Source organism: Aureococcus anophagefferens (genome assembly GCF_000186865.1).
Source record: "Aureococcus anophagefferens unplaced genomic scaffold AURANscaffold_16, whole genome shotgun sequence".
NCBI lineage: Eukaryota > Pelagophyceae > Pelagomonadales > Pelagomonadaceae > Aureococcus > Aureococcus anophagefferens.
The window spans coordinates 880,088-903,607 of record NW_008705576.1 but is presented as its reverse complement, the minus strand read 5'-3'; the positions used below and the strand labels follow the sequence as shown (position 1 = coordinate 903,607).

The 23,520-nt window shown below is 69.7% G+C and overlaps 3 protein-coding genes across 3 annotated transcripts; 2 read left to right on the top strand and 1 right to left on the bottom strand.

The window, feature by feature from the left end:
- Nucleotides 1-205: 205 nt before the first annotated feature.
- Nucleotides 206-2,292, top strand: AURANDRAFT_72025 (hypothetical protein; the record flags this gene model as incomplete). The annotated part of the gene is made up of 1 exon (XM_009040700.1): nucleotides 206-2,292. The coding sequence occupies one exon, from the start codon at nucleotides 206-208 to the stop codon at nucleotides 2,222-2,224; it is 2,019 nt and encodes a 672-aa protein (XP_009038948.1).
- A 740-nt stretch (nucleotides 2,293-3,032) lies between these two features.
- AURANDRAFT_29293 (hypothetical protein) lies at nucleotides 3,033-6,352 on the top strand (the record flags this gene model as incomplete). The annotated part of the gene is made up of 3 exons (XM_009040701.1): nucleotides 3,033-3,467; nucleotides 4,476-4,940; nucleotides 5,801-6,352. 3 exons carry the CDS (start codon nucleotides 3,033-3,035, stop codon nucleotides 6,350-6,352), a joined length of 1,452 nt encoding a protein of 483 aa, XP_009038949.1.
- A 1,394-nt stretch (nucleotides 6,353-7,746) lies between these two features.
- On the bottom strand, nucleotides 7,747-22,659 carry AURANDRAFT_72024 (hypothetical protein; the record flags this gene model as incomplete). The annotated part of the gene is made up of 7 exons (XM_009040686.1): nucleotides 7,747-11,136; nucleotides 11,336-13,986; nucleotides 14,198-15,483; nucleotides 17,290-18,239; nucleotides 18,428-20,404; nucleotides 21,574-22,338; nucleotides 22,385-22,659. 7 exons carry the CDS (start codon nucleotides 22,637-22,639, stop codon nucleotides 7,747-7,749), a joined length of 11,274 nt encoding a protein of 3,757 aa, XP_009038934.1.
- Between the last annotated feature and the right edge of the window lie 861 nt (nucleotides 22,660-23,520).

Below are 23,520 nucleotides of genomic sequence, written 5' to 3'. Positions count from 1 at the left end.
TCATACTTGAGTAAGTGCTACTTGATTTTTTTTTCCGCAGCGCATTTTCGCGCGCGACAACACGGACGAGGTGGACTTGGGATTGTTCGTGGTCGAAAACTAGCCGGTAACGCCATCTCGCGTGTCTCTCCGGCACAGCCACGCCAGCTCTATCGAAGCCACACCTTGTGGCGTTGGGAACGAGGACGAATCGACGGTCCACGTCATGTTGAAGGCCATGTTCGGGCTCGTCTTCGCCTGCCTCCTCGGCACGCCGGCGGCCCTGCTGCGCCCGCAGAGCGGCCGCAAGGCCCCGCTGAAAGGCCTGGCCGCCGAGGTCGTCGCGCCGGTGCCCCCGATCGGCGGTCGCTCCCTGCCGTGGCTTTTCGAACAGGCCATCAAGGTCGGGCGGCGAAGGAACGCCGTGCTCGACGTCGTCGCGCCGCCGCCGCTGGGCGGCCGCTCCCTGCCGTCGCTGCTCGGGAAGCGGCCGGAGATCCCCATCGTCGCGCGGGCCGACGCGATCGCGGCGGACCGGCCCGAGGCGCTCGCGGCGCCGAGGCCGCCGTCGGTGCTGGGCCGGCTCGGCGCGCCCGGGAAGAACAACGTGCTCGCCTTCCCCGGCGCCGAGGCCCTCGCGCGGCGGCGGCGCGCGAAGATCTCCGCGGCCGCGCTCGCGGCGCTGCTCCTCGCGGACCCGGACGACTGCCTCGACGAGGACCTGCGGCTCACGCGGGGCGCCGTGCCCCGCGAGCTCAGCGGCACGCTCTACGTCAACGGCCCCGCGCGCCTGAAAGTCGGCACGGTGGGCAGCAGCGCGCACCCGCTCGACGGCCACGGCTACGTCCGGTCCTTCCGGATCCAGCGCGACGCCGCGCACGATTTCGACGACCCGCACGTGCGCCAGCGCGTGCGGCTCAAGGGCCGCTTCGTCAAGACCTGGGCCTTCGAGGTCGAGACCTTCTTCGGCTTCAACGTCTTCCGCGGCTTCTTCTCCCTGCCGTTCCTGCCCCTCCGCGAGCTCGGCTTCGCGTTCAACGCGCTCGCGATGTGGCGCAAGAACGTCGCGAACACGTGCGTCGTCGAGTGGCCGCCGGGCCAGCTGCTGGCGCTCTGGGAGATGGGCCCGCCCCACGCGCTCGACGCGGAGACGCTGCGCACGACGAAATCCTGGTCCCACCTCGAGTATTTGGCGACGTCCGACTGCGCGCTGTCCCGCCTCCGGCCCTTGCTGGCCCACACGAAGACCTGGACCGACGGCGACGCGTCGACGCTCGTGGGGCTCTCGGCGCTGGGGTCGTCCTACACCTTCTACGAGTTCGGCCTCGACGGCGCGCTCGCGTCGTCGACGGAAGCGACGATGCCGTTCGAGTCGTCGATCGTCCACGACTTCGCGATCACGGAGGACTACTACGTGGTCCAGGAGAACCCCGTCGTCTACACGGGCGACGTCGGGGCCGCGCTCGGCGCGGCGCCCATGCTGGGGAACGGGTCCGTGGTCTCGGACGTCGCGGCGACGTCGCGCGTCGTCCTCGTGCCCCGGCCGTCGGGCGCCGCGGACCGGACGCTGGTCTTCGACACGGGCGACCACGCGCTGGCCTTCCACTTCGCCAACGCCTACCAGGACGACGACGGTAGCGTCGTCGTCGTCGCGGCGTCCTTCGACAACTACCGCATGGGCTCCGAATACGGCTTCGACCCGGTCGAGGGCACGTTCGCGCCCGCGCAGCTCCTGGAGCACGACCACGAGGCCGGGCCCTTCCTCTTCGAGACGCGCCTCGACGTCGCCGCGGGCCTCGAGCGCGGCGAGGGCACGCTGCGCGGCCTCGCGACGCGGACGCTCGCGGACGGGTCGCGGACGCACCGCGACTTCCCGTCCGCGCACCCGGCGCGCGAGGGCCGGAAGACGCGCTACGCCTACTGCGCCGCGTCGCCGCACCTCGCCGACGGCGACCCCTTCTTCCCCTTCCACTCCGTGCAGAAGGTCGACGTCGCGGGCGGCGGGCCGGCGCTCTCGTGGGCGCCGGAGCGGCCGGGCTGCTTCGTCGGCGAGCCCGTCTTCGCGCCGCGGCCGGGCGGCTCCGACGAGGACGACGGCTGGCTGCTCGTGCTCGTCCACGACGTGCCCAACGACGCGACGGAGCTCGCCGTCCTCTCCGCGCGGAACCTCGCGCTCGTCGCGGAGCTCCGGAGCTCCGGCCTACTGCCCCTGGGCCTCCACGGCTCCTGGTCGCCCGCGCCGTGACCTCGTCCTGCACACCATTTTGTTTCGCCTACACATAGCACCCCTGTCCATAAGTACACTACATATGTAGCTTTGGACCCTGCGGTCCCTGCGTGCGGGTTGCTCGGTAAGCGTAAATTGGCGAGCTGGCCACAGAGGTCCAAGCGCCAGCTGCTTGGCGACGCCCCTGGTCAAAGTTTCGCGCAGAGTCATGTCGTGGCAGGAGAAGAAGTTGGAGTATGAGAATCGCATGGCCCGAGCGAGGGGCAAAAAACTCGACACCCTCAAGACCTGCACGATCTGCGGCGCCGACAAGGCCAAGGCTTGCAAAGGTTGCGGCACGACGGCCTACTGTTCGACTGAATGCCAACGCATCGACTGGCGCGACCGGGGCCACAGGAAGGTCTGCAAGAAAATCCAGGCCGCGGAGGCGGCCCGGGCGCAAGCGCCGACGCCCCCGCCGTCGCCGCCGCGGGACGTGTTCTACGGCCCCGCGCCTCGGTCGCATGCCGACGAGATCCGCGCGCGCATCGCCGCGGAACACGAGGCCGCCCGGGCGCGGCGCGAGGCGAACCCGGAGCGTGAGCCCCTCTCGGCGCGGTACGGGTCGCGGTGCCCGATCTGTCTCGAGGAATGGGACGTGAATGCGAACAAATTGCTTCGTGTCTGTTGCTGCCGCACGGTCTGCCAATCGTGCCAGGACAAGATCGGCTTCGGCGCGTGTCCCCTCTGTCGCATGCCGGGCCCAAAGTCCAATGCGGAAGCACTCGCGCAAATTCGCCGCCATGTGGAGAACGAGGTGCCGGAAGCAATTACGTGTTTGGGAGACATGTACCGCCAAGGTCACCTCGGCCTCGTGAAATCCGATAAGAAAGCCGCGAAGATTTACCGGCGCGCCGTGGAGCTCGGCAACGTGGAGGCGATGACAAACCTTGGGTTTTTGTACGAGCATGGAAGTGGCGTCAAGCTGGACAAGAAGAAGGCGGAGGAGCTGTATCGCACAGCCACAGATCGGGGCTCTGCGCTCGCGCAATACAATTTAGGGCTTCTACTTTATTCCGAGAAGAAATTTGAAGAAGCGTTGCGGTACTTTGCGCTCGCGGCGGATCAAGGCTTTAACTTGGCAGAGAACAGCATTGGCCTTTGTTACAGGCTCGGAAGAGGCACGGAAGTCGACCTCGGCAAAGCCAGAAACTGGTACGAGCGCGCCGCTGCCAAGGGCAACGAGAAAGCTATAGAGAACCTCGCGCGCCTCGACGCGCGAGTATAGCCTAACAATCTTTACGCCGCGTCGTCTCCCGAGCCCGAGATGCTGCGCTCGCGCGCGGGCGAGTCGCGCTTGGCCATGGCGTCGTCGTCGCGGCGTTCCTTTCCGCGCCGACCGTCGCGGTCTGGTGCCTCGCGTTCCTGAACGCGAAGCCCACCTGGCGCAAGGCGGGCGACGCCGCCGAGGGGGGGTATGGAGAACGACATGAACGCCATGCGCTAGGGGTGGATTTAGGCCTGGGGTAAGATTTTGAGCGATTTTGCTTAGCCGCGGCGCAGGGAAGGACCGAAGGGGGAGAGAACAGCGAAGGGGGCGTAGGGAAGCGTCACGATTTTGCCATTGGGCGGACATCGGGATGATAGACGAGTGAGGTGGTTGAATAGGGAGCGTCGGCGACGAGCGTGGGAAGAGATCATGGACCCGGAACTGATCAAGAAGAAGCGAGAGTACGAGGCGCGAAAAACTCGTACAAAGCTGGCGCTCAACATATGCACGATTTGCGGGAAGAAGGATGCCCGGCCCTGTAAAGGGTGCGGCACGACGGCCTACTGTTCGACTGAATGCCAACGCATCGACTGGCGCGACCGGGGCCACCGGAAGGTCTGCAAGAAGATTCAAGAAGAACGCGCGGCGGAGGCGGCCCGGGCGCAAGCGCCGACGCCCCCGCCGTCGCCGCCGCGGGACGTGTTCTACGGCCCCGCGCCGCGGTCGCACGCCGACGAGATCCGCGCGCGCATCGCGGCGGAGCACGAGGCCGCCCGGGCCCGGCGCGAGGCGAACCCGGAGCGGGAGCCGCTCTCGGCGCGGTACGGGTCGCGGTGCCCGATCTGTCTCGAGGAGTGGGACGTGAATGCGCAGAGCGTGCTTCGCATCTGTTGCTGCCGAAACGTCTGCCAATCGTGCGAGGACAAGATCGGCCTCGGTGCGTGTGCTCTCTGTCGATTGCCGTGCGCAGAAACCGACGCGGAAAACCTCGCGCTTCTTCGCCGCCACGTGGAAAACGAGGTGCCGGAAGCAATTTCGTTTTTGGGAGACGCGTACCGCTATGGTGACTTCGGCCTTGTGAAATCCGATAAGAAAGCCGCGAAGATCTACCGTCGCGCCGTGGAGCTTGGGGACGTAGAAGCAATGGGACACCTTGCAAGATTGTACAGTGACGGAAGTGGCGTCAAACTGGACAAGAAGAAGGCGGAGCGGCTGTATCGCACGGCCGCAGACCGGGGCGACGCAGACGCGCAATGCAATTTAGCGGCTTTACTTGATTCTCAGAAGAAGTTTGAAGAAGCGTTCCGGTACTACGCGCTCGCGGCGGATCAAGGCCATACACGTGGAGAGCATAACCTTGGCTGCTGTTACATGGACGGAGAAGGCACGGAAGTCGACCTCGGCAAAGCCAGATACTGGTTCGAGCGCGCCGCTGCCAAGGGCCACGAGAAAGCTATACAGGCCCTCGCGCGCCTTGACGCGCGCGTATAGCCTAACTCCTCACCCCGCGTCGTCGCCCGAGCCCGAGACGCTGCGCTTGCGCGCGGTCGAGTCGCGCTTGGCCTTGGCGTCGTCGTCGCCGCGTTCCTCTCCGCGCCGACCTTCGCGGTCTGGTGCCTCGCGTTCCTGAATGCGAAGCCCGCCGGGCGCAAGGACGATGATGCCGCCGCCGAGGGCATGTAGAATGACATGGACGCGATGCTCTAGCGGGTGGGCTTCGGCCTGGGGTAAGATTTTGAGATTTTTGAGCGATTTTGCTTAGCCGCGGCGCAGGGAAGGATTTTGCCTTTGCGATCGGCCGAGGAGCCTGAGGAGCGACGCAAGGACGCGCGCGGTCAGAGATCATGGACCCGGAACTGATCAAGAAGAAGCGAGAGTACGAGGCGCGAAAAACCCGTACGAAGCTGGCGCTCAACATATGCACGATTTGCGGGAAGAAGGATGCCCGGCCCTGTAAAGGGTGCGGCACGACGGCCTACTGTTCGACGGACTGCCAACGCATCGATTGGCGCGACCGGGGCCACCGGAAAGTCTGCAAGAAGATCCAGGCCGCGGAGGCGGCGCGGGCCGAAGCGCCGACGCGCGCGCCGTCGCCGCCGCGGGACGTGTTCTACGGCCCCGCGCCTCGGTCGCACGCCGACGAGGTCCGCGCGCGCATCGCGGCGGAGCACGAGGCGGCCCGCGTGCGGCGCGAGACGGACCCGGAACCGGCGCCGGCGTCGGCGCGGTACGGGTCGCGGTGCCCGATCTGTCTCGAGAACTGGGACGTGAATGCGAACAAATTGCTTCGTGTCTGCTGCTGCCGAAAGGTCTGCCAATCGTGCCAGGGAAAGATCGGCTTCAAGACGTGTCCCCTCTGTCGTATACCGTGCCCAACGACCCATGCGGAAGCACTCGCGCAAGTTCGCCGCCATGTGGAGAACGAGGTGCCGGAAGCAATTACGTGTTTGGGAGACATGTACCGCAAAGGTCAACTCGGCCTCGTGAAATCCGATAAGAAAGCCGCGAAGATTTACCGGCGCGCCGTGGAGCTCGGAGATGTGGACGCGATCGTGAATCTTGGGTTATTGCACGAGACTGGACGTGGCGTCAAGCTGGACAAGAAGAAGGCGGAGCGGCTGTATCGCGCGGCCGCGGACCGGGGACACGCGACCGCGCAAGACAATTTAGGGAATGTACTTCGCTCTGAGGAGAAATTTGAAGAAGCGGTCCGGTACTTTGTGCTCGCGGCGGATCAAGGCTATACCAATGCAGAGCATAACCTTGGCTACTGTTACCACACTGGAAAAGGCACGGAAGTCGACCTCGGCAAAGCCAGATACTGGTACGAGCGCGCCGCTGCCAAGGGCAACGAGACAGCTATAAGGGGCCTCGCGCACCTCGATGCGCGCGTATAGCCTAAATCTTTACGCCGCGTCGTCGCCAGAGCCCGAGATGCTGCGCTTGCGCTTGGCCTTGGCCTCGTCGTCGCCGCGTTCCTCTCCGCGCCGACCTTCGCGGTCTGGTGCCTGGCGTAACGCGAAGTCCGCCTGGCGCGAGGACGACGACACAGCCGAGGGGGGCATGGAGAACGACATGAACGCGAAGCTCTAGGGTTGGCCTTGGCCCTGGGAGCCTTCTGGGATCAGGTTTTGAGCGATTTTGCCATTGGCATTGCATCTCGGAGGCTCAAAGCAAAGCGTGCCGCGCGCACGATGGCCGACCTACCGCTTGACTCTCTAGCCCAGCTCTCGCTGCAGCGCGAGGACTCCCAGCAGACGGTCGCCAAGGCCTATGAGGCGTTCCAGCAGGCTCGCGAAGCCTACAAATGCGCTCGAGACGCGGCGCATGCGAAAGACAATCTCGACCGTGGCGTGGGTCGCCTCGGTCTGCCGGAAGACCTCGCGGACGCTGTCCTCAATTGTTGTGACCTCGCAGGCGTGGCGGCGTGCGCCGCGGCGAGCTCGGAGCTCCGCCGCGGCCTCGCGCGCCTCAGCCCGGGCCTCGAACACCGACTCCTGGTCCGCCGGTTCCCAATCCTCGGGACAATCGTCCTCGGTCAGCACCGCCATACCATGCCGCGCGAACTCTTCTACCGTCAACTGCAGCTCGAAGAAGGACTGCTGCAGCCCGAGCGTCCACGACTCGTGCCGAGGACCCGTCTCGACGACTACGTTTACTCGCTAGAAATCATGCTCTTTCCCACTGGAAGCAACCAATTTAGCGACTGTGAGTCTATCTTTGTCGGCACGGGTTCAGCGTCGGAAAGATTCTATAATGAAACCCGCGAGGATGGGCATCGACCCAGTTCGGTTGGGAGTGCGCATGTCGAGTTCTTTCCACCAGCCGAAGTGTATTATCACGCAGAGTCCATGTGGACAGATCACGAAATGGAGACGTGCATCCGCGTTTTTGTCACGCGGTCGGACGGAAAGCAAGCGCGACTCTGCCACGGTCCTGCTGTGGACGACTTCAGTATCTTTTACAATATGGGGTCCTTGCGGCAAGAACGTGCGGCTTCGCCGCAACCGGTGAACTTTTTAACGCAAACGGTTGACTTCGAGGCACGTCCGGAAATCTCTGCTTACTGGGAAGACCACGACCGAGAAAGAGGGGAAAAGACTCCTTCTACTTTGTCGGTGTTTACCGTCAAGTTTGCCATGGCTCATGGAGACCACGACATCTACATGAGCGTTGCAGACACCTGCCTCGCGCTCGAGCACTACGTCGATTGGATCTAAGCACCGTTAGTTCCCCCTGCTTCGGGTGCACCCCCTGCCTGTCTAACACAAAGACCACACCACATTTTTTCTTACTTGATCGCGCCCGGCAGGTTCTTGTTGACCCTTCCGAACTTCTTTTTCTTTTTGTCGTGCTTCTGGGCGAACTGGAGCGCGTAGATGCGCGCCGTCAGCAGGCTCCGCTTCACGATGGACTGCGTGTTCTGCGCGGCGAGCTTGCTCTTGTGGAGCCGCTCCGTGCGCTTCGCGACGCGGCTCTCGAACCACGCGTCCGCGGCCGCCATCTTGTCCGTGTTGTTCTGCCGCTCTTCGCGGAGTTGGGCCTTGATCTTGGTGTACTTCTGCAGCTTCCGCGTCCAGTACCGCGTGCCGAAGAACTTCTGGCGCATGAGGTTCTGCGCCTCGAAGAGCGGGTAGAAGAGGTTCGGGAAGTTCTTGTCCGTCTCGAGGAACTCCTCGTAGGTGAGCTTCCCGTCGTCGAAGAGCTCGATCTCGCGCAGGGCCCGGTTCGTGCGGCCCCGGTTCGTCGCCGCGTGCAGGTCCGAGAGCAGGAGCAGGAACTCGTCGTGCGTGATGTAGCCGTTGTCGTCGGAGTCGAAGATCGAGTACGCGAAGTGGAGCAGCTCGTCCTTGCCGAAGAAGCAGAAGGACCCGATGCACTTGACGGTCTCGCCAAAGTCCATGAGCGTGCCGTCCGCCGGCTCGCCCAGTAGAGCGAAGGCCGCGTACATGAACCGCGTGTCGCGGAAGCCGAGGTACTCCAGCACCTGCTTCGGCGAGATGCCGCCGATGTGCTCCGTGTCCATGGCCGTGAAGTGGTCCATCCACCGCTCGAGCTCGGACTGGGTGATGGCCATGAACTCGATGGCGTATTTCAGGGGGTCCTCCTTGAACGCGTCGCGGTAGTCCGCGTACTCCTTGACTTTTTCCAGACGCGCCTTGAGGCCCTTCTCGCGCTGCACTAAAATGGGGTCGTCGGGCCGCTTGCGGATCTCCTTGCGCGTGGCCCGCAGCTCGTGGAAGATGGACTCCTCGTTGTCGTTCTCCGCCTCGGCGTTGCGGTTGATCTTCTTGACCCAGAGGAACATGTCGCCGAAGTTGAAGTTCGTGAGGTTCTTGTCGATCTTCTCGTAGCCGTCCGCGGCGAAGTTCTGCTCGTCGCGCAGCGTGTAGGACACCTCGATGGACGCGACGACGAAGACGGCGTCCTTGCGCTTCTTGCCCCAGATGACGAAGCCCGGGTCCGACCCCTTCTCCGCCTGGAGCTTCGGGTGCGTGTACGCCGCGTAACCGCGTTGGCTCAAGTCCTTGTAGAACTCGTTCTCCGGCGACGAGTGGGCGATCTGGACGTCCGTCAGGAACTCGTCCTGGTCCGCCGAGGGCTCGATCCAGATGGCGATCTGCGTGTGGAGGCCGATGGTCTTCTTCACGCGGATGTAGTGCGGGAGGCTGTCCGCGGCGAACTGCTCCTGCTTCTCCTTGAAGGCGTCGGTCTCCTCCTTGCCCACGGTGAAGCGGATGCTCCGGATGGCCGTCGCGGCGCCCATCTTGAGCTTCTGGCGGCGCATGATGGACTGCATCATGTGGTTCGACTCCTGCTGCTCCGCCGCGACGGAGTCGGCGCCGAAGACCGCGCGGCGCGCGCGGTGCTTCGCCTCCTTGTAGGCCTCGCGCAGGGGGCCCTTGCGCTTCTTGAGGGACGGGTCGACGAGGCCCATGGCCGCCAGCGCGCCCGCGGCCTTGAGCTCCGCGGCCTGCTCGCGCTCGAGCTGGAGCGCGGCCTCCTCCTTCGCGGCCTGCTCCTCGTCCTTGCGCGCCTGCTCGCGCATCTTCTCGACGGCCTCCGATTTTTTGTCGGCCCTCAGCTTCTCCTGGAGCTCCTTCTGGGCTTTTGCTTCCACTTCCTCGGTGGCCTCGGCCTCGACGGCCTCGGTCATGACCTTGCGGCGCTCGCTGCGCTCCTTCATGGACTTGAGCTCGCGGTCGATGGCCTCCAATTCCTCCTCGAGGCCCTTGGACCGCTCCTCCATGGCGTCGATGGCGTCGGCGTCGTCGCCGTCGTCCGCCGCCATCTCCTGCTCGATCGAGCTCATCTCCGCGGCGATCGCGCGCTTCCGCGCGTTCAGCACGGCCGCGCGCTTGTCCTCCTCCTCGGACTCCGTCGCGTCGAACTCGGCCTTGGCCGCGCGCGCCGCGGCGAGGCGGTCGTGGGCCTCCTTCTCCTCCGCGCCCATCTCGCGCGTGAACTCGGCGAGCGTGCCCTCGAGCTTCTCGAGCGCCTCCTCGCGGCGCGCGTGGTCCGCGCGCTTCTCCGCGAGCACGCCCGCGTTGACCTCGAGGAACGTCGCCGCCGCCTCCCGGGCGTCGCGGGTCGAGTCCGCGGCGTCGCGGACGCGCTCGTTCTCGAGCATCGCGGCCTCCAAGGCGTCCAACTCCGCGGACTCCTTGACCATGTCCTCGCGCTTCTGCTCGACGATGCCCGCCATCTGCGCGAGCTGCATCTTCTTCTTGTCGAAGGTCTCGCGCCGCTTCGCCTCCTCGACCTCCTGCTGCGCGAGCCACGGCTGGGACCGGAAGACGTCGAGCCACTTCTCCCGGTCGAAGTGGCCGTGGATTTTGGGCGGGTTCCGCAGCACGGCCTGGATGTCGACGAGCTTCTCCCGCTCCAGGCCCTGCTCGTCGCCGCGGAACGCGATCTGCCGCTCGAGCCGCGACTCCTCGCGCTTGTGGAGGTCCTCCAGGGCCGCGCGCAATTGGACGAACGCGCCCTCGTGGAGGTGCTCCTGCTTCTGCTTGAGCACCGTCGTCGCCTCGAGGGCCCGCAGCGCGTCCTCGGACTCGGCGTCCATGCGCAGCCGCGCGAGCTCGAGGCCGACCTTCTCCGCGTCGTACTTGTAGTCCGCGCGGAGGTCCTGGACCATCTCGTCGAGGATCGCCTCCGAGCCGAGCGCGGTCTCCATGCACGCGCGCATCTGCCCCAGGTCCCGCGCGACGACGTGCTCCTGCTCCGAGTCGAGCGCGACGAACATGGACGCGAGGCGCTCGAGCTGGCTGTCGAGCCAGGCGACGTAGTACTTCTGGTGGATCGAGTCGGGCGCCATCTCGCGCCGCTGCCTCAGGAACGCGCGGAGCTTCCCGATGAGGGCGCACTCGCGGTCGAGCCAGCGCAGCCGGTTCGCCGCCGTCGACATGGACAGGGCGCAGGCCCGGTGGCGCCGGTAGTGGCAGCGCACGGCCTCGACGCCCCACCACTGCGCCTTCTCCAGCGCGTCGACGGCGTACGTGAGGTGCTTCCGCCGCGCGGCGACGCCCCGCATGGCCACGTCCCAGGCCTCGGGCACCTTCGCCGGCGCCTGCGTCTTCTCGCTCTCCGCAGACAGGTAGGCCACGATCATGGCCTGGAGCGCCTTGCCGACGCAGTCGTTCGCGAGCTCGAGGTCCGCGAGCTTGTCGTGCTCCGCCTGTGCCGAATTCAAATATTCAACCCGACTTCAATGTCCGCATATGCGACCGTTTCGACGCAATCTCTTCGGCTGTGCTTCGAGAACTCGACGAGAGCAATCGATTCGTCCAAAAATCAGCCGAATCGACTTCGATTTGATCGAGCTAGAGAATTCTGAAGTTCGGTCAGGACCACCCAAACCAGTGGTTGAATTCCACACAGTGCTCCGCGTCCAGCGCCTCGAGGCGCTCGTAGGCCTTCACCAGGCCCTTCTCGTCGATGGCCGCGCACTTGGACCGGAGCTCGCCCCGCTCGAAGAGCGCGGCCTTGCGCTCGTAGGACCGTCGAATCTGAAAGTCCGCGTGGACGCGGATCTGTATTTTGGCCTTGTTCTCCTGCTCGCCCTCGCTGCCCGGCGCGTGGCGGCCCCGGCCGCGCCGGCTCACGAGGGACGGCTGGGGCGGCTCGCCGTACTCGACGACGGCGTACTCCTCCTGGACGACCTCGCGCAGGCCGCAGCACGTGCCGACGCCGATGTCGCGGTCGTCGAAGTCGCGCCGTACGGACAGCGCGCGCTCCAGCTTCTGGATCGCCGTCGCCGCCTTGCCGACCCGCGCCTTCTCGCGCTCCTCGAGCATGGTCGCGCGGTTCTCGCGCGCCTGGTCGGCGATCGTCCGCCCGAAGTGGCCGCGGACGAGCGCGCACATGTCCGTGACGGCCTGGTTCTCCTCCTCGGACACGAGCGCCGCGGCCGCGGCCTGCTGCCGCGCCTCCTCCTCGGCCTCCTCCAGCGCCTGTTCCAACCGTTTCGCCTCCTCGATCTGCCGCGCCTCCGTCTCGTTCTTCGCCCGGTCCAGGATGAGCGTCTGCTTCATCTGCGCCAGATTCGCCGCCGCGAGCGTCGGCAGTAACGAATCGGCGCTCTGTAGATTCGCCATGGACCAGGGCGTGCGTCGAGATTGCTCGGCCTTGCCATCCGCATAATCCGCGTCCTTGGAGTCGCCGCCCTTGCCGAGCTCCGGCGCGAGCTCGCCGCCGCTCAGCGCGGCCGCGGCCGTCTTCTCGACCATCTTCGCGCGCGCCTCGTACGTCGCGGCCTTGGGGTCGAAGTCGGCCACGGTCTCCTCGAAGACGCGGCCCCGGGGCTCGGGCCACACAGCCTCGCCGAAGACGTGGGACCGGCCCGCGGCCGCGGCCGCGCCGTCGTACGCGTGGGGTCTGGCGTCGCCGTAGACGGGCACGCGCATCTTCCGCGACAGGGGGATGGACAATTCGGCGGCCTTGAGCCGCTCCTGGACCCCCTTGCGCAGCCGGTCCTGCTTCGTCTGCATGGTCTCGCCCATCTGGCGCTTCGTCGTCGCCATGTTCTCCGCGAGGCGCGCGACGTGGCCGCCGATCTCGTCGAGGATCCGCCGCGACATCGCGTCCTCGAGCTCCTCGGCCGCGCGGCTCCGGTTGCCGCCGCCGCGGCCGATCTCCTCCTCCCACTGCTTCGCCATGCGCAATAAATCCAACGGTAGGTCCGTCCGCGTCTTCTTTCCCCGCCAGACGCGCGCGATCAACGTGACGGAGCCGTTGATCATCGTGAGCATGTCCACGAGCCACTTGGCCCGGCGGCTCCGGTAGCAGCGCTGGATGCGCACGCAGGCCCGGATGCCCCGCGCCACGAGCCAGCGGCGCACGCACCGCTGGAGGCGGATCGCGGACCACCGCGCGATGATGCGCCGGTAGTTCACCAGGCGCTTGAAGTGCTGGCGGAACGCGTCGCGCCGCCGCGCGCGGTACTCGACGACGGCGCGCTTCACGACGGCGCCGGCGATGCGCCGCCGGATGCGGTGCGTCAGTTGAAAAAAGCGCCAGCCGCAGAAGATCCACGTCGCGCACAAGCCCTCGTGGTGCAGCCGCGCGTACGCGGCGTCGCGCCGCTCGATGGCCGCGGCGTCGCGGTTCGGGCGGATGGCGACGTCGCCCTCGTGGGACGTCGCGTAGGCGTTGGCGCCGAAGACGCGGCGCACGTCCTCGGGCTCCACGAGCGGCGCGCCGTTCGCGTCAAAGTCCGTGAGGTTCGGCGCGAATTTGGCGACCACCTGCAACCCCCGCACCTCGAGCGCCGCGCAGCCCGTCATCTTCAATACCCTCAAACGCGGGTTCTCGAAGCCGGCCCAGCCCAGCGCCGTCAGGAACGGGTGCTGGCTCAGGTCGAGCGTCTCGAGCCGCGGCAGGTGCTCGCCGATCGCGTAGAGCGACGCGTCCGTGAGGAAGGCGCTGTTCGCCGCCGCATTGCGGCTCATGCCGCCGCTGTCCTGGGGCCGCGCGATGAGCAGCCGCCGCAGCCGCGGGCACGACGACGCGACGCACCAGACCGACGCGTCCGTCAAAGCGCCGCCGGCGCCCGCGTGCGTCAGGTCCAGGCAGCGGACGTTCGGCAGCCGGGTCGCGACCCAGGCGAGCGCCGGCGCCGTCAGCCGCGCGCAGCCGGCCATCGTGAGCTCCTCGAGCGCGCCGAGCCGCGCGGTCCGCACGGGCCGCTCCCGGTGCGCCGCCGGCGGGCGCTCCGGCGGCCGCCGCCGCTTGCCGGACCCCTTGCCCCCCAACAGGCTCACGGGCGCGCCGACGCCGCCGCTCGGCCGGAACGCCGCGGCCCTGAGCCCCTCCTTGGCCTGCGCGAGCGCGAGTTCCGCGCCTTCCGCGCCGCCGAAGCACGCCTCCGACGGCGCCTGCGTGCCGTCGAGGCGCAGCTGCCGCAGGAACGTGCAGTCGTCTAAAATCTGGGCGACGACGTGGGGCGCGAGCAGCGGCACGTGCCGCAGGTCCAAACACTCGAGCGAGTCGCCGTGGCGGTACGCGAGCTCGTAGAAGGCCTTGCCGCCTGTGTGGAAATCAAATCTTCAACCCGACTTCAATGTGCGCGTAATCGAACGGTTCGGACCAGACTCTTCAACTGTGCTTCAAAAACTGAATGAGAGCAATCAATTCGTCCAAAAATCAGCCGAATCGACTTCGAATTGACCGAGCTAGAGAGTTTCAAAGTTTGGTCGGGACGTCCCAAACCAGCGGTTGATTTCCACACAGCCCGCGACCGTCGCGGCCCAGCAGGTGGCACCCGGACACGTCGAGCGACTCGAGGGCCAGGGCCGGGTTCACGGCTAATGCCAGGAGCCCCTCGTCCTCCAGCGGCCCGCAGGTCGCCAGCCGCAGCGCGCGGAGCGCCGGGCAGCAGCCCGCGGCCCACCGCGCGCACTCGCGCCGCGCGGCCGTGTCGCCGAGGTCCAGCGCCGTCAGCGCCGGGCGCATGGCGAGGCAGGCGATCTCGCCCTCGACCTGCTTCGGGTCGCGCGGCGCGACGACGTCGTGCGCGAGGAAGGACCCGTCGACGCGGGCGCACGACGCGAGCCGGAGGTCCCGGAGGCCCGGGCAGCCGTCGACGAGCAGGCGCGCGCCCTCGTCGCCGACGCGGCCGCAGCCGCACAGACGCACGACCTCGAGGCCCGGGCAGCAGCGGACCACGACGGCGACGCCGCCGTCGCCGAGCGCGGCCAAACCGCTCAGGTCGATCGTCGCGAGGCGCGCGGGCCGCAGCGGATCCCTCAACGCCAACACGACGGCCTCGTCGAGCTGGGGGTTCTCGGCGAGGTCCAGCGCCTCGAGGCTGTGCAGCGTCGCGTGCACGACGCCCGCGACGCCCGCCGTGGTCACCGCGCCGCACCGCGCGAGGCCGAGCCGTCGCAGCCGGAGCGGCCGCCGGCCGTCGCTCCGGTCGTGCGTCGCCGCGACGGCGACGGCGCGCAGGCCCGCGTCGTCGGGGAGGTGGCCGTGGTGCTCGCAGGCCTTGTGGCGCGGCCAGGTCCAGGGCGCGACGCACGACGGCGCCGCGCCGGGCCCCCGCGCGTACGGCGCGACGGCCGACGCGAGGTCCAGGTCGACGAGCGTCGGCCCGACGGCCGCGACGATGCGCCGGAGCTGGGGCTCGTCGGCGCGCCAGGGCGCGAGGTCCAAACGCGTCGCCGGCGTGCCCAGCGCGTGGTCCCGCGCGGGGTGGAGCCGCAAGAGCGACGGCGGGTACGGACCCCGGGGCCGGTCCGGGTCGACGCCGACGTAGGACGCCACGAGGAAGCGCGGCGGCAGCCGGTCCTCGTAGAGCGCGTTGCCGAAGATCGTCGCGCAGAACGTGCGCGCCTCGGCGTGGGACGTCACGGCGGCCATGTGGGCCAGCTTGACGTGGCCCGCGAGCTGGCGCTGGAGGGCCCGCTTCTGGCGCTTGACGGCGGCGAGCTCGGAAGCGAGCGCCTCCGCGCCGAGCCCCTCGCCCGCCGGCGCCGCCCGCCCCCGGGGCTTGACGGCGAACTTGACCATGGCCGAGGCCGGCCTCCGTGGGAGGCACCAGACTCCGCCGCGCTGCCGAAGATGTTGCAGTGCAACACGAAGATCGCGTAATTAGCGCTGCCGAACGAGAGCGCTGCCCTCTTGTCTGTGCTCTCCCGACGTCGATCGGCGCACGCGCGCGGCGCCACGACCCCGCGGACCTTTGGCGCCCTTCTCACACGCGCGCCATGGCGCCGGCCGTGCCCAAGGACGGCAACGTCGAGGGCCTCAACGTGAACTCGCCGCGCACGCTCGAGGCCTGCCTCCACAAGGGCCTGCTCGTCGAGGAGCTGCTCCCGCGGCCCGCCAAGGCCTTCGGCGGGCCGGGCACGTCGAAGGAGGTCGCGGACCGGCGCTACGAGTTCTTCGAGAAGCGGCGCCAGGACAAGCTGAGCATGGTCCGCGCGACTCGCGCGGACCTCGCGCGCGACGCGCCGGCGCACGCCGCGCCCGCGGGCCGCTTCGACGCGACGTCCACGGTCGGCGTGCCCCCCGGCGCGGGTGGTATGGACGCGACGGCGGGCCCCGTCGCGTCCGAGGCCATCTCCGCCACGGAGATCAAGCGCATCGAGGCGATAAAGAAGCGGCAGGCCAAGGAGCTGTCGCGCATGATCGCCGGCGAGCAGAAGATGAGCGAGCTCCAGGAGAAGATGCGCCACACGGAGGCCGAGGAGCGCGCGCGCGTCGCCGAGAACGAGAAGAAGAAGGCCGAGAGCCGCGCGAAGCTCGAGGCGAAGCAGAAGGAGCGCAAGGAGCGGTCCGCGGAGCGCGAGTACGAGGAGGAGCAGCACGCCAAGGCCGCGGCGGCCAAGGAGGTCGAGCGGGAGAAGAAGCGCGTCGCCGAGGAGGCCACGCAGAAGCGGAGCCACGCCGACGCCATGCGCGAGCGCGACAGCGAGCGGTCCGCGAAGCTCGTCGAGCAGGCTAAAAGATCGGAGGCGGCGCTGAACCACATCCAGGAGCTCGCGGAGCTGAGCCAGGTGAAGATGCAGGAGCGCGAGGTCAAGCTCGGCGCCATGCTCCAGGCCAAGAAGGCGAAGAAGAAGGAGGAGATCCAGGCCGCGCGCGCCAAGGCGGAGAAGCGCATCGGCCAGGCGCTCGAGCACAACCGGAAGCGCCAGCAGGAGGAGCGCGAGCTCTTCGCCAAGAAGCAGCAGGACGCGGCCGTGCGCGCCCGCGAGAAGCAGGACGAGGACGTCGTCAAGGCCGCAAAGGCCAAGGCGGAGCGCGAGGCCAACGACAAGATGCGCAAGGAGCGGCTCGAGATCGCCGTCGACCTCCGCAAGGAGCGCCGGGGCAAGATCATCGCCGAGCGCAAGCACCGCGAGCAGTACTACAACCGCGTCACCAAGGAGCGCGAGGAGGCGTTGGCCATGCAGAAGGTCGAGTCGGAGCTCGAGAACGTCGCGCGCCTCGAGAACGTCGCGCGCATCCGCCGCGTCGACGACTTCCACCGCCTCCAGCTCCTGCAGAAGGTGCAGCTCGACGACGCGCGGTCCGCGCGCATCAAGCTCGAGCGCGCCATGGTCGTCGACGAGCGCAAGCAGAACTCGCACGAGGCCTTCCTCCGCAAGCACCGCATCCGCACGGCCATGGACCAGATGCGCATCACGAACAAGTTCGTCAGCCTCGACTCCATCATCGACGGGCCCGCCGGCGGCCGGAAGCAGGCCTACGAGGCCGCGGACGCGCACGCGGCCGAGTCCGCCGCGGGCCTCTAGGCGCGCGCGCGGCGGCGGCGTAGCCCACGCTTACGAGCCCCGGGGGCTAGAAGAGCCCGCGCGCGCGCTTGAGCTGCGCCTGCTTCCACTTGGGGAGCGCCTCGAAGGCCGCGAGGTCCATGCCGAACGCGGCGGCGAAGGCGGCCGCGTCGAGGTGGAGCTCGCGGCGGCTCGGGTCGACGCCCGGCGGCGCCTCCGGCGCCGCGAGGTCGCCGAGGGCGTACTTGCGCGCGGGGTCGTAGGTCCGCGTCGCCGCGGCGGGCCCGAGCGATTGCGCGTGGCCCGCCGCGAGGTCCGCGAGGTCCCCCCCGCCGGCCGCGCGGAGCCGCAGGAGCGTGGCGAGCGCGCTCGGCGACCAGCCCGCCGCGTAGAGCTCCAGCGCGCCGGCGTCGTCGCTGTCGAGGGGCGCGCGGCCCTTCGCGGCCTCGGCGAGGCACGCCGCGGCCGCGCCCCGGAGCGAGCCGCGGCGCCGGCCCCGCGCGAGGACGACGAGCGCGCCCGTGGACCAGCCCTGGGCGTAGAGGTTCCGCGCGGCGTCGGCGTCCGCCGGGGCGAAGGCCGCGACGTCGAGGGGCTTCCGCGGGTCCTCGTAGGTTTGTTGCGCGGCGCCGTCTAATACGCGGCCCGTCTTCTTGAGCCGCTTCCGGTCCAGCGCCGCGTAGAACTCCTCCGCGCGGCGCCGCGCGGCGGCCTCCTCGTCCGCGAGCCGCGCGAGGAGCTCGGCCTCGCGGCGCCGGCCCTCGGCCGCGCGGCGCTTCCGCGCGGCCTTGGCGGCGTCGGCGACGGCGGCGCCGAGCGCCGCCGCGGCGTCGGTCGCGGCGTCGACGGCGGCCCGGGCCGCCGCCAGGAGCTCGGCCGCGGCGTCGCCGGCCGCGCCGCGCGCGGCGTCGACCGCGGCCGCGGCCGCGTCCCGCGCGGCGTCGGCGGCCCGGGCCGCGGCGGCGAACTCGGGCTCGTCGGCGACGCCCGCCTTCGCCGCGCGGTCGCGCGCGGCGGCCGTCGCCGCGCCCGCGGCGAGCACGCCCGCGAGGCGGTCGCACTCCGCCGCACCGCCGCGAGGCCCTCGGGGTCGCCGCCGTCCGCGGCGCCGCCGAGCGCGGCGTCCGCGGCGTCGAGGTCCGCGGCGAGGGCCGCGCGCTCCGCCGCCTCGAGGGCCGCGCGCTCCTCGGCCTCGGCGGCGGCGGCGGCCTCGCGGCGCCGCGCCGCCGCGGCCTCGGCGGCGGCGACCGCCGCGGCCTCGGCCGCGCGCGCGTGCGCGTCGACGGCGGCGGCCGCCGCGGCGACGGCGCCGTCGACGGCGGCGGCCGCGTCCGCGAGCGCGGCCCGCTCGGCGTCGCGGCGCGCGGCGGCGTTCGCCCGCGCGGCGGCGTCGCCGCGAGCCGCGACGTCGCGGACGGCCTCGAGCGCCGCCGCCGCGTCGGTCCGCGCGGCCTCGCCCCGCGGGCCGTCGGACCGCTTCGCGGCCTCGCCCTCGGCGATGGATTTCTTCGCCGCGGCCTTGTGCCCCGCGAGCGCGTCGTCGAGCGCGGCGTCGCGCGGCGAGAACGCGGACGCGCGGAGCTTGTCGACGGCGCGGAGCGCGCGGAACGCCTTGCGCGTGGCGTCGTCGGCGGCCTGGACCTCCGGGAGCTCCGCGGGGTCGAAGGGCCGCTCGAGGGACCCCTCCTCCGTGCCGCCCCGCTTGACGCCGCTCAACGGCTCCGCCGCGTCGCGCGCGAGCCGGTCCCGCAACAGCAGGTAGCGCGCGTCGAGGTCCGACGGCGCCGGCGCCTCGTCCTCCCCCAGCGCCGCGCACGCGTCCCAGTCCTTGGCGAGGGCACCGAGCGCCGCGTCCTCGCGGCGCTCGCGCGCGGCGATGAGCGCGTCGATGAGCTTGACCGCGCGCACCGAGGGCTCGTGGTCCCGCCGCATGGCCAGCGACTTGGCGAAGGCGTCGCGCGCCGCGTAGAGGTCGCCGAGCTTGTAGCAGCAGAAGCCCAGGTTGTGGAGGCCGTCGGCGTCGTCGGGGTCGCGGATCTTCGACGGGTCGGCCGTCGCCGCGGCGTACGCGTCCTTCGCGGCCGCGTAGTCGCCGCCGTCCAATAAGACGGAGCCGAGCGCGTGGCCCGCGCGGTCCGGCGGGCCCCGGCCCTCGTCGGCGAGCTGGCGGAGCATCGCCGCGGCGCCGGCGCCGTCGCCCGTGCGCGCGCGGCAGATGCCCAAATTGAGCCGCGCCGTCGCGCGCTCCGCGTGCGCGTCGTCGACGGCGCCGACGGCCTTCTCGAAGTAGGGCAGCGCGGCGGCCGCGTCGTTGCCGTCGAGGAGCAACGCCTCGCCGCGGCGCGCGCAGGCCGTGAAGAGCGGGCCCCGGACGCCCGCGAGCGGGTAGATGGGGTGGGTTTGCTTTTCCAATAAAACGACACACTTTTCCAGGTCCTCCGCGGCCGCGGCGGCGTCGCCCGTGTTCAGGCGGCACAGGCCCCGCCAGTAGAGCGGCTCGATGAGGCCCTCCCCGGAGCTCGCGTCGAAGAGCGGGCCCAGCGCCGCGAGCGCGTCGGCGTAGCGCCCCGCCTGGAGCATGGACTCGACGAGGCCCCGGCCCGCCGCGTCCGCGACCTCGTCGTCCGACGGCCCGCCCGCATCGCCGCCGCCGCCGCCGCCGCGCGCCTTGGCCTCGCCGAAGGCGTGCGCCGCGCCGTCGAGGTCGCCCAGGAGCCGCAGCGCCTCCCCGAGGTTGTGCCAGGCCGCGGCGAAGTCGGGCTTCGCCTGCAGCGCCGCCTCGAAGCACTGGGCCGCGCGGCCCGTGTCGCCCGCGTCGAGGCGGCAGAGGCCCGCGTTGTAGAGCGCGTGGAAGCGGATGTCGTCCGTGCAGGGGTCGTCGAGGTCCACGGCCTCGTAGCGCGCCGCGCAGGCCGCGGCCGCCGCCGCGTCGCCCGGCGGCCGTGCGCCGTTGGCGTCGTTCGCCGCGGTGATCGCCGCGACCTTGGCGTCGAGGCGCACGCCGCGGTAGTTGCCCGCGACCTGCGCGCTCGCGCCGGGCTGCGCCGCGAGCGCGCCGAGGCACGCCGACGCCTCGTCGAGGCGCCCGACCTTCCAGAGGCAGACGCCCAGGATGTTCTGGGCGACGGCCGACGACCGCTCGGGCTCTTCTATTTTGCCCTCGAGGAGCGCCAGGGCGCCGGCGTAGTCCTTGGCCATGGCGGCCTTGGAGGCGTCGACGAGGGCCTGGGAGGCCATTGCCGTGCGGTGCCGGCGCGGTGCGGCGCGGCTCGAGTGGACGAGGATGTTAGGCCGCGTCTGATCTGTGGCAATCGAGCAGAGCTCTTGGCGAGCATCGTCGCGTGGCCAAGTACGGTGCTGCCCCATAATTCATCGCAATGGGGGCAGCCCCCGCGCCTGCTCGTCGTGCTCGCGTCGCTGGCGTCGTCGAGCACGACAGCTCCGGCCTGCGACGGCGACGGCCCCACCGTCGCCATCTGCGTCGCCGGCAACGCGCGGACGTTCCGCGAGGCCGCCGTCCACGGCAGCTACAAGCCGAACCTCGCCGACGCCTTCGGCGGGAAGCGCACGGTGCTCTTCGCGTTCCTCAAGGCGACGGACCGGGGCTGGAAGGGCGCGAGCCGCGAGGAGAACCTCGGCCGCGGCAGCCTGGTGGACGCGACGGCCGCGGGCGAGCTCGAGCGCATCGTCAAGGGCATGGGCCTCGAGGTCGGCGCGCTCGAGGTCATCGACGGCCTGCACACGGAGCCCGAGCCCCACTGCCAGCGCAAGTACTTCATGACGCACCACCCGGACCCGAACGCGTCCGACGCGTGGCGCGCGCGGGAGGTGCTCCAGTCGGGGCTCGGCCAGGTGGCGAACGCGAACTGGTGCGGGTCGCAGATCGAGGCCTTCGAGGAGGCGCGCGGCGTGACGTTCGACGTCATCTTCAAGAACCGGCCCGACGGCTACTTCCCCGAGCCCATCTCGCCCTTTTGCGCCTGGGACCTGTCGAAGTTCTGCGCCGCGCGCGACTGGTTCTGGATGCTGCCGCGCGCGACGGGCGTCGCGGCGCTCCGGCGGGGCTACGAGGACGCGCAGACCTGCTTCAAGGACATGACCTTCACGAAGAACATGATCCTCGAGTCGTGGAACTCCAAGGGCCTCGGCAAGGCGCTCAGCCGCGACGCGACGACGCCCGTGGACGCGCCCCGCGCGGACAACTTCCGCGTGCGGGTCATGCGCGCGACGGCCGACGGCCAGAAGGTCTACGGCAACTCCGACGCCGCCATGGACGCGCGCTGCGGCCGCGTCGCGGGCTGGTAAGGCGCCTCGAGCGGTTTAACTTAGTCGTCGTCGGAGTCGTCGCTCCCGAGGTCCTCGAGCGCGGCGGCCCAGTCCTTGCCCGCGCGGACCGTGTTCGTCGGCGCGGGCCGCGCCGCGCCCTTGGTCGGCGCCGCCGGGTGGCGCCGCCGCGCGACGGCGACGGGCGGCGCCATCGCGCCGTCGCCGAGCGTCGCCGCGGAGCCGAGCGGCTTCGCGAGGAGCCGCGCGCGGCTCGACGCCACGAGGGGCCGCGGCGCCTCCGCCTTCGCCGCGGGCGCGAGCAGGCTCTTGCGGTGCTCGTCCTCCGCCGCCTCCTCCGCGGCCTGGACGACGCACGCCGCGAGGACGGCGTCGTAGCGCTGCACGTACTCCTTCTCGTCGCGGAAGTTCGCGAAGAGCGCCTGGGCCCGCGAGACGACGGACGCGTGGAGCTCCAAATTCGACGCCACGTGCACAATCTGGTCGAAGGCCCGCTTCTTCATCTGGTCCTTGTAGCCGACGCGCGTCCGCTTCTCGTCGCTCCCGAGGTTCGACAGGCCGAGCTCCACGGCGTCGTAGGCCTGGCGCAGCCGGCTCGCCGCGGCGCCGCCGGCGCCGCCCGTGGGCACCATGGACGTGCGCATGTTGTGCGCCGCGGAGTAGAGCCGGTTCGGCGCCGGTCCGTGGTGCGACTTGTCGTCCTCGCCCTCGAACTTGCGGTACTGCGCGCCCTCGTGCATCTTGTGCTCCTCGACGACGTTGCCGCAGCCCGTCTCGTCGGCGCCGAGGCAGACGACGTCGCCGGCCCGGGGCTCGTGGAGGAACTTGCGCTGGTCGCGGTTGCCGCAGACGTTGCAGACGTACTTGGGCGTCACCTGGCTACGGCGGTCCGCGGCGGCGCAAAAAAATCAAGGGACGCACCTGGCTCGGGATGACGAACTCGGCCGTCTGGCCCGCGGCGAGCACCTGGCGCCGGTAGTCGTCGACCTCGTGCGCCTCGCGACCCGGGGCGACGGCGGCGAGGATGGCCGCGCGCGTCCCGGCGGGGAGCACGCGCGGCAGGTGCGCGCGCGGCGCCGCGGGCTCGGGGCTCCGCCCGCGCTTCCGCGACGGAGGCGGCTCGTCCTCGACGTTCGCGAAGCCGCCGGGCGGCATGGGGGTCGCGGAGCTGCTCATCGCACGCTCAGCAACAGGCCCAGGCCGAGGTTGCGCGCCACAAGGGCAATATTTGCCGCCCACTAAAAACGTCTTACCCCCCCCCTTTTTTGTGGGCGGGTTTTTGGTCAGCCGGCTTGAAGCGGACGCCGAAGCCGTGGAAGCGGATCGTGCGCACGTCGCTGGCCGCGACCCCTGGCCCTCTCGGGCGCCTGCGACCCCGTCGCCGGGCGCCCCGGCACCCCCCGCCCCTACGTTGGGCGCTGCGTCGAGTGTGACGACGGCGTCGGCGTACGGGCACGGCCTCGGGCCGGAATGTGTTCCGAGCGTCAACCTCGGCGGACCCGGTCCGCGCGAGCCGCTCCGGCGGCACGGAGCCGCTCTCCTAGGCGCCGACAGACCCTACGCGGGCGCTGAACGCGTCGGCTGCTCGCGGGAGCCCTGAAACGCGCGCGGCGGACGCCGTCGACGCTGCGCGCTCGGCCGACCGTCTCGGCGCGACGAGCGCGCTCGCCGTCGGCGCGCACGCGACGAGCTCGACCGTCTCGACGACGAACACCATCGTCGCGGAGGTCCCCGACCGCTACACGGACGTCGTCGCCGCGCCCACGGCCTCGCCTACCAGTTCGCAGAACGACGCTCTTTGACGACCTTCTCAAGCCCGGAGATCGACGACTAGTTCGCCGATTGCGAGCCGCTGGTCGGCTTCCGCACGTTTTTCATGATGCTCGAGCTCGCCGACAACGAGTTCGCCGCCGCCGCCGCCTCTGGGAGCTCGGCGCAAAAAGGGTGGGGGGTTTTGAGAGGGGGCGCCTCTTAGCCTAAGCCTATTAGAGACCAATCATATTTGCCGCCCACTAAAAACGTCTTACCCCCCCCCTTTTTTGTGGGGGGGTTTTTGG